The 15,437-nt window shown below is 57.8% G+C and overlaps 1 protein-coding gene across 2 annotated transcripts in view; it reads right to left on the bottom strand.

Moving 5' to 3' along the window:
• Positions 1-15,437, bottom strand: part of GRIK3 (glutamate ionotropic receptor kainate type subunit 3) — a 238,118-nt gene that overhangs the window by 41,582 nt on the left and 181,099 nt on the right. For both annotated transcript variants that reach the window (XM_070076997.1, XM_051832149.2), the window contains exons 9-10: positions 12,376-12,489; positions 2,619-2,822 (exon numbers count right to left, since the gene is read on the bottom strand). In XM_070076997.1, the coding sequence (XP_069933098.1) occupies positions 2,619-2,822; positions 12,376-12,489 (318 nt within the window). The remainder of the gene's footprint in view (positions 1-2,618; positions 2,823-12,375; positions 12,490-15,437) is intronic.

Below are 15,437 nucleotides of genomic sequence, written 5' to 3'. Positions count from 1 at the left end.
GGCTTGGGAGAGGCAAGTGCGTCACTGGGATGGGGTGCGTCCTCCAGGTGCCCCCTTCCTCCACAGCCCTGGCTCCTCAGAGGGCCGGGCACGTGGGACCGAGGTGAGCAGGCTGTCAGGGAGGGACATTCTAAGTCCCGCTGGTCCGAGGCTCTACCCAGGGCCTCCAAATGGGCCTTGGGGGGCAGAAGCTTAGGAAGATGGGCATCCATCACTTTTACGCCTCCGTTCTGATCCCTAATAAGGAAGTAATAATATTGCCAAGTCTTCAGCACGCTTTCTATGAGCTAGCGAGAAGACTAATTATCTGACGACACTAATAAACGGTTATGATGTTATTAAAAATGGCACCAAGCTAGGATTAATAGGCTCATCAATTGTAGGAATCGGTTTTAACAAGGTCTCCTGCATGTCCCATCAGGGCCTGTGGCCTTGATGGATACTGGGCCGCCCAAAGCATAGCCCAGCTGCACGGTGCCAGCCGTGGAAGAGGCCCCCGCTGTGCCCCAGCCCAGGGTCAGTGCAGGAAGGTTGGGCTGCCGCTGGGGTGTTCAGATCCTATCCCTCTGCAGACAGCTCTTCAAAGCTTCCCACCCCTGGGGATGCTGCGGGTGGCAAGGCTGCTGGGCCCTGCTCGCTTGCACACACGGCCCCTGCTCTCCACACCCTCCCCACCCTCCCCCGTGTAGCCACCTCTACAAATGTGGGCATCCCACCCAGAGCCCCCAACTCTGGAGTCCCAAGGCCTGCAAGCAGGGGAGCTGCTAACACAGAGAGGCCCCCTGGGAGGGCCCTGCTGGCTCATTTGCATAATTGTAGTTATTACTAACAGCGGTGACAACACCACTCCCTCCCATTTATACTGAGTTCTGGAAGCAGCTTCCCCTCCAGGTGTCTGCTCAGAGCCTCCCAAGCTGGGAAGAACGCGAGGCAGGTATGATGGCTGGAGCGAGTGCTGGTGAAGCCCCTCCCACAAGCCCCTCGCATCCAGGAGGGGCTGGAAGGATACAGCAAATACCGAGATGGTGCTGATGGGCAATGCACATCTGTTAACTGAGCCCTTACCACACTCTTAGAAGGCAGGTCTTCTCAACACCAGACCCATTTTACAGCTGGGGAAACCGAGGCACAGACAGGTTCAGAACCTTGTCCAGGAGCCCTAAGCCGAATCCAACCGGCCTGTGTTCAAGTTCATCACCATCAGCCCCTCCCACCAGACTTCCGGGACCTGCCCAGACCACAATTCCGCCGGGCCAGGCTCTGCTTGAGCCTTCGTGCGCTGGGCTCCCCTGAGACAGCGGCAGGAGCACCATCAGATGGCCCCAGAGCAGTGAAGAATGAGCCTCTCCTCACTGCTGGCCGCTGCTACCTCTGGCCTGGCATCAGGGGTCAGGCCGGGTCTTGCAGAAGTCAGAGTGCAGGTCATAGAGACAGAGCCTTCAAGGACCCCGCCACTCTGAATCCCACTGACTGGCCGGGCCTTCATCTGCCTCCCCAGGCTGCCATGAAGGCAAGTGGGAGAAGGAAGCTTCGTGTCTGGTACGGATTGGCGCATTCACACGCAGCTCTGGGAGAGAAAGGGCTCCCGCCATGCTGAGGGCCCTGAGCTGGAAGGCACTTGGTGTTAATCCTTTCCCAGGGGCGCCTCCCCCAAGGCCCAGCAGCCTCAGTAGCTGCAGTTGATTGCCAGTTACTCCTGTTTCAGAAATGGAGAAATTGAGGCTGAGTGAGGCTGATGGACTTAGCCAGTGACCCACGGACTGGGTGCTAAGGCCTGGACCGGAAGCCCGGCCCAGGCGTCTAAGAACCAGGGATGTATTTGTGGCAGCACCTTCCAAGGCTCCCCCTTAATGAGCTCACTGCGGGCTGGGCCCTGAGCCAGCACCACACCAGCCCTACAGGAGGCAGTGGTCACGTGCCCACTGTAGAGATGGGAAGCTGCTCAGAGAGGCGGGCCTGGCCCCTGGCCATGGAGCCAATGAGTGAGGACCTGGGACTTGAACTCTGCTGTGCTGTCCCAAGTCTGTGGCTTCTGCCCTCTTCCCCGTGTCCATGAACTCGGTGGCTCCCCTGGACCCTCTCCTCTCTCCTGGGCAGAGCAAGAGGCTGCCTCTTGGTGGCTTCCAGCTGAACCTTGCTGCTCCCCACGCCTCAGCCCTCGGCTCCCGCGACCATCTGTTCCCCCACGGACTCAGCGTGACCCCAGGCAGGGACAGATGGGTCTTGACATCCCGGTGGCTGGCAAGGGGCTCCGCCTGCTGCTTTGCCCTCATGGCTGGGACATCCTTTGGTAGTGCTCAAAGAAACAGAACAGAAACTGCAGAATCCTTCAGAATGAAGCCATCGAAGATGCCAGGGATTGGCTCAGAACCCCTCAGGGCAGGTGCAGGGGCCTCTGTATGGAGGAGCGTGGCTGGGAGTTGGGGGGCATGAACAAGGCAGGCCCAAGAGCTGGAGCATACTTCTTATGGGGGCTCCCCAAACCCCAGGATCACACCTCTGTCTCCATCTCCCCTGCACCTGGGGCCCCCATCTGCCAGGATGCCCGCCCTGGTGGGCTACAGCACTGCCCCAAGTGTCCCGGGCCCCTGCCCTGCAGCGCGGGCCCTGAGGCTTACGTGGTCGATGAGCTCCTTGATCATGCCGTTCCACTGGCCCTTGTCGTCCTGCGCCCCGTACTTGCCGTCCTCCACCAGCCGGATCTCGTAGGAGAAGCCCAGGATGTGGGACAGCTCCTTGAGCAGGTCGATGCAGTAGCCCTCAAAGCGGTCATTGCCGTACAGGGTCCTGTCCGACTTGCGGAACATGACGAAGGGCTCCTCCTGCAGGGACACAGGGCACAAGGGTGACAAAGGGGATGGGGCGGGGTGGTAACAGGCTCGGAACCTTGGTTTTTATAAAGGCCCGTGGGGAGACAGAGCTGAGATGGGCGCCTGCTAAGTCAGGAGTGTCCCCGAATGGCCACCTGCTGGCAGTCCCTGGATCCAGGCAGGTGCTCAGGAGGGACTTGGTGAGCCCAAGGGTCACAGGGCTGGTAAGTGGCGAACCAGGGACTTGAACTCCATCCTGACTCCAAATACCATGTTCCCTCTGCTGTAGCAGAAACTAAGCCAGGGTTCTCACAGTGTGGTCCCTGGACCAGAAGCCGCAGAAGCAGCGGCAGCCACGGCCACGGCCACGGCCACGGCCGCCGCCGAGCACCACTCAGGAGCTGTGCGAAATGCATGTTCTCAGGCCCCTGCAGCTGAACCATGAGCTCCGGTGCTGGGGTGTGGGCGGCAATCTGTGTTCTTAGCAGCCCCTGGGAATTCTGCTGTCTGAATTCCCAGGCTGCCGGCTCCAGTTCAAGGACACTGCCGTAGGAAGCCCTTCATCAAGCACTGCCCGGATTCTCCCTCCCCCAACTCGCGTGTGAAAGATGAGAGCTCGGCACTCCCCAATGCCAGCCTCCCTCCGAGGGGCTCCTCCGTCCCCTGCCTTAGGATCTGCCGGGTGAGTGATGACAGTGACAGCTTGCATCTGTATGTGGCGGTGACAGCCACTAGGAAATTAACAAACGAGCTAATGCCTGTAGCGGGTGCAGCAGAGAACAGCAGGGCACTGGGGCTCAGCAGCCGGGGGCGAGGGCTGCCTCGTCTAACCTCGACACCAACCCTTTGCAAAGATGCAGGCAGAGAAGTGACTTGTGTGCACCCACTTAGAGGGTCTGACCTCAGGCTGGTGTGGCCCGAGACCCCATGCCCCTGTCCTGGGTCAAGCTACCCTCCCCAGCCCTTCTCCGAGTGGTGGGAGCCAGCGAGTGGCTTTGAACAGAACAGAACTCTGACTTTCTCTCTCTCTCTCTCTCTCTCTCTCTCTCTCTCTCTCTTTTGACAGGCAGAGTTAGACAGCGAGAGAGAGAGAGAGAGACAGAGAGAAAGGTTTTCCTTCCATTGGTTCACCCCCCAAATGGCTGCTATGGCCTGCACTGCGTCGATCTGAAGCCAGGAGCCAGGTGCTTCCTCCTGGTCTCCCATGCGGGCGCAGGGCCCAAGCACTTGGGCCATCCTCCACTGCACTCCCGAGCCACAGCAGAGAGCTGGCCTGGAAAAGGAGCAACTGGGACAGAATCTGGCGCCCTGAACTGGGACTAGAACCCCGGGGTGCCAGCGCCGCAGGTGGAGGATTAGCCAAGTGAGCCGCGGCGCCGGCCCTGTGACTTCTGTTACCTGTCAGCCTCTGGCAACTCCGCAGAGCAACTGGGAGAGGCGGTGGAACCACTGGTTCGACTTCCCCTAGCATGTGACACCAGGAGCAGGGAACTGAGGGCTGTGACTGGCACTGCCCAGGCCCCCAGCGTGGTGGCAGAACCCGGGTCAGCACACAGGTCCAGGCTCCTGCAGTCTCCCTCACCCGGCTTCACCGGCAAATCCCCATCCTCAGACTGGGACAGCTGAGCTGGACTCCAAGGAGACTCAGTGTTAACTGAGTCCCTACTGTGCGCCAGGTGCTGATTTAAACTCTGGATCCCAGGCTGGTGAAGTCTCACTGGCTTACACCATAGATGACGTTATCTCCATTTGACAGACAAGGAATGGGCTCAGAGAGGGTCAGTCCCTTGTCCAGCATCACACAGAACTCTACTTAGATGGAATCCTGTTCCAATCCTTCCCAGGCAACCAGCGACTCTGCCTGGCTCTGCACTGCCCGCTGTTCCCTGGGGCCAGTCCTCCCTGAGTCCATCTGCCGTCCTAGATCTCAAGCTCAGGGTCCGAGCTGCCATCTCAGTGCCAGCTCCTGGACAGTCCTGGTCCTCGCCGGACCCCTCTGGGCCTCCCTCCCTTCCCCCGCTACTGCCAGCAGCTCCTTGGCCTCCTCTGAGGCCGCCAGCCTTCCGTTCTGGGTGACAAGCACCAGCTACCAGAGGTGTGTGCGCTGGGAACCCACAACAAGGCCACACCCCTCACCATTGTCTTTCCCACGTGGGGCCATTCCCTTGACCTCAGGGGTCCTGGAGTGAAGACCCCTGTGGAGGTCCTTGGCAGCAGAGACCCCCACTCGGCTCCTACTGTAGTGTATGCACCTGGCCCCCTCCCCAGCAGTGCTCTCTCAACATCCCCTTCCTCCCCGTGACATATCCACTCGGGCTTTTCCCTAGTCTTTTGGGATGCTTTAGGGAAAGAGCTAGGAGCGTCTGAGTTCCCAAGGGCTGCTGGGCTCTCTAGGGATTCTAGGGAAAAAAAAAATCACTCCTCAGTCTGATGGGGGAGGAGGCTGGGTCCTGTAGCCAGACTCCAAGGTCCATCTCGGGGCCTCTCTGCCCACTCGCCAGCCCTGCAGGCTGCTCCACAGGCCAGGGAGGGGTGCAGGCGGCGCCGCGGAGAGGTGTGGAGGCCACCTGCAGGACAAGGGCACTGCTGCCTTTGGGGGCAGATGCTGCCCACACCCTGGCAGGCAGGGCCTAGGCGGGACTTCAGTCCCAAGTCCTCCATGGGATTGGTGCTCTTGGGTGGCGAACAGGTTACCCACCGGGGCCTAGCAGCCCTGCTTTTGTTTGGCTCCAGGAAAGGACAGAAGAAGGCTCCATTTTTCCCAGCGGAAGCACCAAGCACACAGGCACTCCTTCGTTTTTCTGCAGAGTGGGGACAGGCATAGGATCCGCCTCGCTGGGTCATCAGGAGGAGGGTGCGAGCATGTGTGCACTACACAAACACTCAGAACAGCGCCGGGCAAACGGTAGCTGTCAATGCTCCCGCTGTTGACATTAATATCATCATCATCGTCTTCTTCCTGCACGTGGCTGGGCTAGGAAGCCCACTGACCTCCGCAGCCTGAAGACTCCATCCAATGTCCCCAAAGGCTCAAGCCCACGGCTGGCAGCAGGAAACCCTTTTGGAAAGGGGACCTGGATGGCTCACTTCCTGACCTCTCTGCACGCCCCTCCCTGGCCTTCTCCTCTAAAATTAGCACTTCATTTGTGAAGCCACCATGGCCCCAGAATCTATACATCTCCATATAAATACGCTGCCTTCGGAGCAGCTGTAAAATGCCATTAATTTCGGGAAGTGCTTTGCGGATGGCATACATATTTAACAGCCAAAGCCCAGAGCATTAAAACGGTGCTCGCCTCAGTAATGCGTCTCCAGACCTGCAACATTTCCTAGGGGGTAATTCTGAACTCCGCCAACTACTTATTCATGGACTATTTCACAATTTATTACTGGAAATGTCCAGACAGCCAATTCACAAGCTCTCTCGGCTGCTAATCGATTGCTCAGTGAAGGTGCCCTCAATTTCATAACTTCACGCTCTCCTATTGCTCTGGGAGAGGAGCCGAAGGAGCAGGGGTAATATTTCTCTTCAACAAGTCACAGAAAACAGGGGTCTAGAAAAATAACCTCTTCCCACTCGCTGCCGTCCAGACTCTTGGTCTGGCTTTGCTCTGATCACTCAGACCGGCGGTACGAAAGCTAGGCCTGGTGCCAAGCTCGTCCTGGTGGCCCGACCCGTGGATTCGGGAGAGGGGGATGGGGGTCATCCCCAAGTGGGGATGGATCCAAGCCTCCCCTTCTAGCTTAGGCACACACGTGTGGACATGTGTACACAGCATCACTGGCACAAACACACCACCTTCTCGAATGTTCTGTCTGCCTGGCCCTGCTTGGACACAAAGGCCAGGGACTTTGGATGCCTGACCTTGGCTTCTACCAGTGAGGACCAAGACAAGAGCACTGGGAGTCCTGCCCCCTCTCCCTGCAGGAGGGGCCTGGAACAGTCCTGGCCTGGGCTGGTTCTTCCAGCCACATCCAGGCTTTGGTTCCCTCTCCTCTCTAGCTGAGAGTCTGGCCTGCCTGTTGATCGAGTCTATGTGGGTCACGATGTGCACATGGCATGCATACACCCATCGGTGCATATCCAGACGCCGGTGCGTAGCGCGTCCCACACCCACACATGCCAACGCCGCCGCTCACAGCAGCAGCCAAGAGAACCCTGAACCTTCAAAAGCAGGGCCCCCAGGAGTGAGCCAGGCGTGTTTTCCTGGTGTGTGAGCTGAGGTTTGGGCAGATGAATTTTTCATGAGCTCATGGAAGAGCGGAACCAGAACAGAGGCTGCGGCCCGGCAGGGAGAGGGTGGGGGAGGGCAGCCTCCTAGGTTCCGGCTGCTGCTGTTGCCGACTCAGGAATGGGAAGGCAGAGAGGCTGCAGATCTGGGGGGCCAGAGTGGGCGGTGTCAGGTCTCCGTCCATCTGTCCAGCCAGGGCAAGGCACCGTTAGTGTCCAACCCAGGGTTGAGGATGAGAGGAAAGAGGAGGTGGGTTTGGGGCAGCCCCACATAGCCGCTGCTTTCTACCACATCCAGACGATGTGAGGAGGAGAAACCCTTCTCATGGGGGGGGGGGGCGGGGGACTCAGTCCTAGGCCCCATTCTCCAAGGGCAGGGCAGTCTGATGTTCCTCTACTGGTGCCTTGGTACCCGCCTGTCACTCAAAGTGCTGTTGCCTTGACAACACACTCCCAGACAGGCAAGGGCCTATGCTCTCAGCAGGAGGTGCTGGCCCTGCCTTCAGCTGCCAGGCATGGGGCAGGGTTTTTAGCCAGAGCAGCTGGGCCTGGGCCAGGCTGAGCCACGCCCCGCGATCTGCAAGCTGTCCCCAAGAGCCCATGCCTGACAGCCTCCCCAGGGCTGTGGGACACGTGGACCTTGCTGGGCATGGCAGCCACACTCCCTGCAGTATCTGCAGCACAGCTCTAGCTTTCTGGGTGGTCCCGCACCAGTCCTCAGGCAGGAGTGTGCATCTCTCGCCCAGGAAACATTTTCAGCTGGACACGGGGGATTTCTTGGAGCCCCTTGTAAAGGCCACGTATCACATTCCCCGCCCTCACCAGGGATGCGCCAGAGGTCATGCCCTCCACTCCCCTGCCTCCAGGGCAGATGAGCCCTCTTTTACCACCCCACAGCGGGAGCAGAGTCCACTGGCCACTCCCTCCACCCCATGACCTCTGGGCAGTGGGGATAAAAGGAGCTGAATCAGGGTCACTCCAGACCAGCTGAGGGTGTGAGACTGCAGGATGGGGCTATGGTGGTCAGCGGGATACCTGCCTCCAGGGGGACAGCAGCCATGGCAGAGGCAAAGGCACTGAGGTCAGGAGTGGGAAGTTATGATGTCAGGGCCAGGAGCTCAGACTGTGGTCAGGGCAGCGGACAAAGTATGGTGCATCTGGAGTTATCCGTCTCAGTAAGAGACAAGAAACACTGGGGCCAGTGCTGTGGCATAGTGGGTAAAGCTGCCACCTGCAGTGCCTGTATCCCATACAGACACCGGTTTGAGTCCCGGCTGCTCCACTTCCAATCCAGCTCTCTGCTAATGCACCTAGGAAAGCAGTGGAGGACAGTCCAAGTCCTTGGGCCCCTGCACCCACATGGGAAACCCTGAAGAAGCTCCTGGCTCCTGGTTTGGACCAGATCTGGCTGTTGTGGCCATTTAGGGAATGAGCAGATGTAAGAGTTTCTCTCTCTCTCTCTCTCGACCCCACCCCCCTGTAATTCTGTCTTTCAAATAGACAAATAAATCTTTAAAAATTGTTAAAAAAAAAAAACAAACAAAAATAAGAGACTAGAAACAGGCTCACAGGGTTGTGAGCACTAACGCCTTCAGGGGCTGGGTGGGAAGCAAAACTATGAGCGGTGTAGACACTGGGCAGTGTGGGGTCCGAGGCAGCTGGAGGAAGCCCCGGGGCCTGCAAGGTACTCAAGTGCACACTCTGTCTGTGTGTAAGGCAGCCCGCGCCAGAGGTCACCACCACGCCTGCAGTGAGGGCCAGTGTGAAGTTCAGAGCTGTGCCCGAGAACGGAAGCACAGGTTTTCTCCAGAACCCTCACTCTGCACGTTATACTGAACTTGCACTTGCTGGGGCTGGATCTGGCATCGAGAGTAATGACTAGGGCTGGCGCTCTGGCGCAGTAGGTTAAAACCCTGGCCTGAAGCGCTGGCATCCCATATGGGCTCCAGTTCTAGCCCCAGCTGCTCCTCTTCCAATCCAGCTCTCTGCGATGGCCTGGGAAAGCAGTAGAAGATGGCCCAAGTCCTTGGGCCCCTGCACCTGTGTGGGAGACCAGGAAGAAGCTCCTGGCTTTGGATTGGCGCAGCTCCAGCTGTTGCGGCCATCTGGAGAGTGAACCAGTGGATGGAAGACCTCTCTCTCTGTCTCTACCTCTCTTTGTAACTCTTTCAAATAAATAAAATAAATCTTTAAAAAGAGAGAGAGAGAGTATTGACCAACACCAAGGGCCGTCACTCAGCACTCCCTCACTCCCTCGGTGCCATTCATGCTTGCTACCCACCCATCTTCTCACCTCTACCACGTAGGTGCCACGCTGAGCTTGCTTGCTTCCTCACCTGGGGAAGCAGGCACATGGCAGGGAAGTGACTCCTCGGGGCCACAGAAAAGCCAGGACTTGACCCCCAAATCTCTGCTCTCTGCCGTCACATGTTGTACCCCTGTGTCCTGCCACTCTGCATGTCCCACAGAGCTGCTGGGCTCATGTCTGCCCAGAGGCCTTGCCGCTGAGAGGCGGTGGATGGATGGAGCCTCTCTTCTTCCCTACCCGCTGTGGCACCTGGGAACCCCTCGGATGTTGGGGGTGGACCCACCGGAGAGGGACTGAGTGGGGCAGGACGCTGGGAGTATCCGTGAGAAAGCTGGAGGAATGCACAGGTGAAGAGCGCAGGATACGGCTGCATTCTGCCGGTGCCTGTGCAGAACCCCACGTGTCTCTGCAGAAGGGTTGTAGGCCCTTGAAGTCAAGCTGCTGCCATTGAAATACAACTTAACCTGCTGATCTTCCCAGGTGCTTGTGCTTCGCACCCTTTGGGCGTATTGTCTTCAGCTGGCTTAGAGTGTGGTTTGTGGCAGAATCACCTCGGCCCGCTCCATCGCCTCTCCTCCTAACCTCTGAAATCCTACGAGTTTTACCTCTTCCCAATTTTGCCTTGAGAAGTGTTTTATTTATGCCTCACATTTTATGCAGCTCTGCTTTTAATCTTTTACCACCTTTTTATTATTTTATTTTTACCCTTTTATATTTTAGCTCTGTCACACTTTCATCCTTTTGCTTTTTGACATTTTGGTTTAACATTTTTTTAACCTTGTCTGGTCCAAGCTGTAAATTATTTAATTTTTCATCTTTCTTAATTTTTCCCTTTTAATGTCATTCTGTACCTTCATTTCCCCTTCGTTATTCCCCTTTTAACCTTTTATTTTGTTGTCTTTTAAGTCTCCTTTTATCTTGCCTATTTTTATTCACATCAATATTCCTTTAATTGCTCATCAGCATCACTCTAATCCCTTTGCTCTTAAAATATTGTTCTTTAATTTGAGATGCAGAGAGAGAGAGAGAGAGAGTGTGTGTGCTCTCACACTCTGGTTCACTTCCCAAATGCCGGCAATGGCTGGGGCTGGGTCAGGCCAAAGCCAAGAGCAAGGAGCTCAATCTCGGACTTCCATAAGGGCGGCAGGAACCCAGTTCCTGAGACATCGCCACTGCCTCCCAGGGTCTGCACTGGTAGGAAGCTGGAGTCAGGAGCTGCAGCTGGGGATGGAACCCAGGTACTCGGCTATGGGATGCAGGTATCTCAACCCCTAGGCCACTCCCCTTTGCTTGCCTGCTCCTGTTGAAATCATTTGGCATTTTGGCTTCAGCAGTCTGATTTTATAATTGTTTATTCAACAGAAAGTTGATCCACAAAGGCCAGCAGGGCGTGCGGTTGTTGAGAAGACACTGGCAGGGGTCCTGTCCCATGAGTGAGGTGCAGGTGTCTCCTAAGCTTACCTCTGGCTCCCATCAGCAGCTGCTTTGGAACCACGCTCAGGACTCTGTTGCCTTTAACAGGAGTCCTCACAGGAACGGCACCCCTGGGACTGGTGACACAGCCCACAGACACCCCTGTAGCTGCCGCCCTCTGGGCTTCTGGGATGAATTTTTTTTCCCTTTTATATCCCTTCTAATTGTATGGCGTCCCCTGACCCAGTCACCAAGCACCTACCTGGTGAATCTCACTAGAGGGGATGACACAGGACCCTCTAGTAGGGCCTGACTGTGCTGCCTTGGGTGGGCAAGCAGGTGGCAGAGACCTCTGCCCAAGTACCATGGACAGCGCCCCCATTCAGTGTGCTCAGCTTGTGCCCACCTGCAGCTGCGGACAGCCCTACCTAACCCCAAATCCGCTGAGCTCCCTTCTCAACATGTGGTCCTCACAGACTTGCCAGCTGACCAGGACCAGGACCGTCCCCAGAGGGTCTTCAGTCAGAACCTCCCAGGTGGACCACCCAGCTTGGGTCCCCAGGGGCAGGGTTGTGTCTCTAGGGTGTGGCCTGAGCCTGTACACAGCCCAAGGCTTTCCAGAGGGCACTGGCACACGTGGAGTGGGCACAGCACTGATTAGTAAAAGGAGGCCAGAGGCCTGGAGCTGCCCTCCTGCTCAGCTCTATGGTACAAGGGGAAGAGAGCTGAGGAGACCCCAAGAGCTACTTCTTGGGAAGTGGTCCAGTCCCAGGAAGAGGAGCGAGGATGGGAGGTGGCTCTGTTCAGACGGGGTGGCCGTGCCTGACAGCTTTTAAGACTGTGGGCTGGGGCTGGTGCTGTGCCTTAGCGGGTAAAGCTGTCACCTGCAAAAACCGGCTGCTCACTTCTGATCCAGCCCCCTGCTAATGAACCTGGGAAAGCAGCAGAGGATGGCCCAAGTGCTTGGGACCCTGCACCCACATGGGAGACCCAGAAGAAGCTCCTGGCTTCAGATGGCTCCACTCCAGCCACTGCAGCCATTTTGGGAGTGAACGAATAGAAGGAAGATTCTCTCTCTCTCTCTCTCTCTCTCTGTGTGTGTGTGTGTTTGTGTGTGTGTGTGTGTTTCCCTCTCTCTGTATCACTCTGCCTTTCAAATAAACAAAAAAATCTTTTAAAAAAAAAGACTGGACGCTGCAAACTGGCTCGCACGCAGGCTCCCAGCACCCATGGGCTCTCCAGCTGTTTCCACAGCACCTGCCACAGCTGGAAGGACCTGTGGGAAGGACCTGGGGAGGGGGCAGCATCCCTGAGGCCTCGTGACTGTTCCTTCACCTCCATCACGCTTCCTACTGAGACATCAAGGGGTTTGGGGAGGTGGGGGGAGGGGTGAGGAGAGGCGCACCTGTCCCGGAGCACCACTGCTGGGGTCCAACTGTGCTGAGAGTTTTCCGAGTGATCCTCAAAGTGTGTGCCTTCCTGTGCCCCATCGTCCCCGCCCGCCAGCCTCCTTGTAGCCTCCTAAGCGCTTCCCGTGGGCAGGGCCTTTCCAGACAAATGGCCAGCCCGCCCCGGGTGGGGCAGTCCTTCCTGCAGGGGCGGCAGGCTCTTACCAGCACCGTGGTGACGATCAGGGACCGGTTCGTCAGAGAGTCGGTGACATTAGGGCCTCGGCCCTTGGCGACTTCGGTGATGTTGAGCCCGTCGGCAGGACTCCACACCCCAACCTGGACAGACAGAAACAGGGTGTTGAGTCTTCACTCCGCCCGTCCATTCTCCCCATTAACACGGTCATCATCATCACCATTGCCACTGCTACTGTGTTTGGAGTTAACCTTTCCGACAGCCCTGCTGCCCCCTCCTCCACAGAGGAGGACCCCGAGGGGCTGAGTCTCCTGAGTTCCGCCACCTGCCCTTACTGGCAAACCCTTCACAGCCAAAAGGGTAAGGTCATGGGAGGCAGCAAGTGCAGCCCCAGGAGCTCGGGGAAACCAGCAGGGCTGAGCTGCTGCCAAGCAGAGGTTAGCAGAGCCTCAGAGGTCCTGGGTCAGGGTCAGGGTCAGGGTCAGGGTCAGGTCCTGCTCCGGACACCTTCAGGGGAAGACCCTGCACCCCATTGCTCACTCAGTGTGTCTCAGCCCTAGTGCCAGCTTCTGGGGACAGGCACCTTTCAAAGCCCAGCACAGGGCCTGGGGCCAGGGAGACGTCCCCTAAGCACCCGTGTTATCCGCAGGCCGGCTGGGCATGGGGCTGCTCTCTGCTAGCCGTTGGGATGTGGGGCGGTGGCACAAGGCTGCTGGGGGCTGGGGATGCTTCTGGGTGTGAGGTCAGTTTGCTCTGTGGTTTTACTCCCAAAGTTGGCAAACTTCCTGGCCGAGGTGGCACAATCTCTCTCCTCGTTGCAGCCCTACTGATATCAGGTCTGAGGCTGGAGGGAGGGATGGAAAGGTCAAGTTTATAAATTGTCCTAAAGCTCTGGGCCTCTGGAAGCTTTGTTCTAACCCAACTCTGCTCAGCTCTGCCCCATCCCAGCCCCCCTCTCTCAAGGAAGGCCTCGGCATGCCCACTCTGTCCTTGGCCCGGTTTGGGGGTGGGGGAGGGTACTCAGGAAACTTAATCAATTAAACAGAGAGGCCGAGTGCAAACATCCCATTAAGAGAGCTGTGCAAAGCAGATAGCAGAGAGATATGTAATTACGCTTGGGTAATTCTGCCTTAATCCCCCCAAAGCCACCGGCTGGAGCTGGCTGGGATCGGCTCTGACTCGGCTTAGCAAACAGAAGGGATGATTTGAGAGGCACAGCGGCTGTGCTGGAGGGCCTGGCACCCTCTCGGGGCAGGATCCCTGCCTACAAGAACCGCCCAGGGCCACAAGGAGAAGACACAGGCAGACAGCCTGGAGGAGGCTCTTCAGCGAGCTGAGCCCAAGAGCCTGGGAGCAGGAGGCACTCAACAGACACCTGCCCAGAGGTCGCATCCACGGCAGTGGCTCTCATCTCAGTGAGCACCTGCCAGGCTCTGACTGCGAGCCCCGCCGGACACCGGCTGCTGCAGGATTTGAGAATGTTGGGACCCAGGAGGACCCAGCCTCAGGAAGCTCTCTGCTCGCAACCCAGGTGGCTGCGACCAGCAGCCTTTGGTGGGTGCAACGTTCGTCCTGGGATGATAGAGTGCATAGGCTATGGCCAATTTGTGCCAGCTGCCTGGACGGGGGGTGGGGGTGGGGTGGGGGGGAAGGGTGCTGCAGGGGAGCTCAGAGGCGGAGTGTGCCAGTGACTGATTACTGATGCCTGCCATGAGTGTGGGACAGGGAGTGGTGGCGTGTATGCCATCTAATGGGCCTCCCTAGAATGTCAGGCTATCCCCAGAGATGGGTAGCTGACAGAGTCGAAATGAACAGCTACTTGGGTGAATACGGTACTCGCTGCTGGGGGCGCCAGTGTAGGCTGCTCTCCATTGCTGCAGGAGTCAAGCAGAAATCAGGAAGGTGGCTTGATGAGAACTCACACAGTGTAGACAGGATTGGACCAACTGACCTCGATGAGGCCATGGCCCTTGTCCTCGAGGACTGGGCGGTATGTGTGGCAGGACGTAGTGCAGGAGTTGTGGTGAGGTTTCCCTGGCCACGCCTCCCCTGCACTGTGCCCCCATGTGGGGGGTAGGGGAGCTCAGGAGTGAATGGAGGAGCCATGGTCACAGGTGCAATGGGGCCAGTGGGGCAGGTGATGCCAGGGGGCAGAGGGCACACCTTACACCCAGGGCAACAGCATGGGCATAGGCTCAGAAGCACAGGAGTGTGTGTGTGTGTGGGAGGGTTGTGACTGAACCATGGAGTCTCTTTCAGGGAGCAGTAGACAGTCGGCCTGAGGAGGCCAGCTGGGGTGTTTCTCAGAGAACCTTAACAGACCAGGAGAGGGGCTGAAGCTTAAGCACTTGGCGCTGGGGAGACACGGGCAGTGTCAGAGCTGGCTGAGCTGCACTTGGGGAAGCTTCCTCTGTGTGTGCACTCAGGATGGCTGCAGGGGTGCAGCGTGGAGGCGGACATTAAAATAACACACATAAGAGACTCGAATCCGGGCACGCAGACCCCGAACGGCCCCTTGGCTCCCTGCATTTCATAGCCCTCCCTTGCAGGGCTGCAGAGCGGCCCCAGTGGCTCCCAGTGCCCGGCATCCTGTGGGACAGGGTGTGGCAGAGCTGGGAGGTGGCGAGGCTTGGGTTAAACCCCTTTCCTGGGCCCTACAGCCTGATGCTGACAGAACATGCTTCGGATTCCCGGGGCCTAGAACTGGCCTCACTGAACACCTGCTCCCCAGTTAGCGAGATGCGGGGCCCCAGCCCCAGGCCAGTCTGCTCTCCCCCAGACTCTCTGGAATCAGAGAAATCTTGCGAGCCTGCAGTGGCGCAGCTCGGAGTCCCTGTGCTTCACCTTGTTTCCAAGAGTAAGTGGCGTCTCCAGTCTGCCAGACAAGCAACTGCTCTAGCTTTGCTTACATGCCTCCAGTGATGGTGAACACACTCCAGCTCAGGCAGGCACCCACCCTCCGGGGGTTAGGGAGTTTATTTACCCAAGGACACATCTGCCCCTCTGCCCCTTGTCAGTTCTGCAGGGACTTGGGGATAGTCTGTGTGCCCCATGAGCCTCTGATTCAATTTCCCAGGGTGGGGCTGATACT

Source organism: Oryctolagus cuniculus, chromosome 7 (assembly GCF_964237555.1).
Source record: "Oryctolagus cuniculus chromosome 7, mOryCun1.1, whole genome shotgun sequence".
Taxonomy (NCBI): Eukaryota; Metazoa; Chordata; class Mammalia; order Lagomorpha; family Leporidae; genus Oryctolagus; species Oryctolagus cuniculus.
This window is presented reverse-complemented; position numbering and strand designations above follow the sequence as displayed.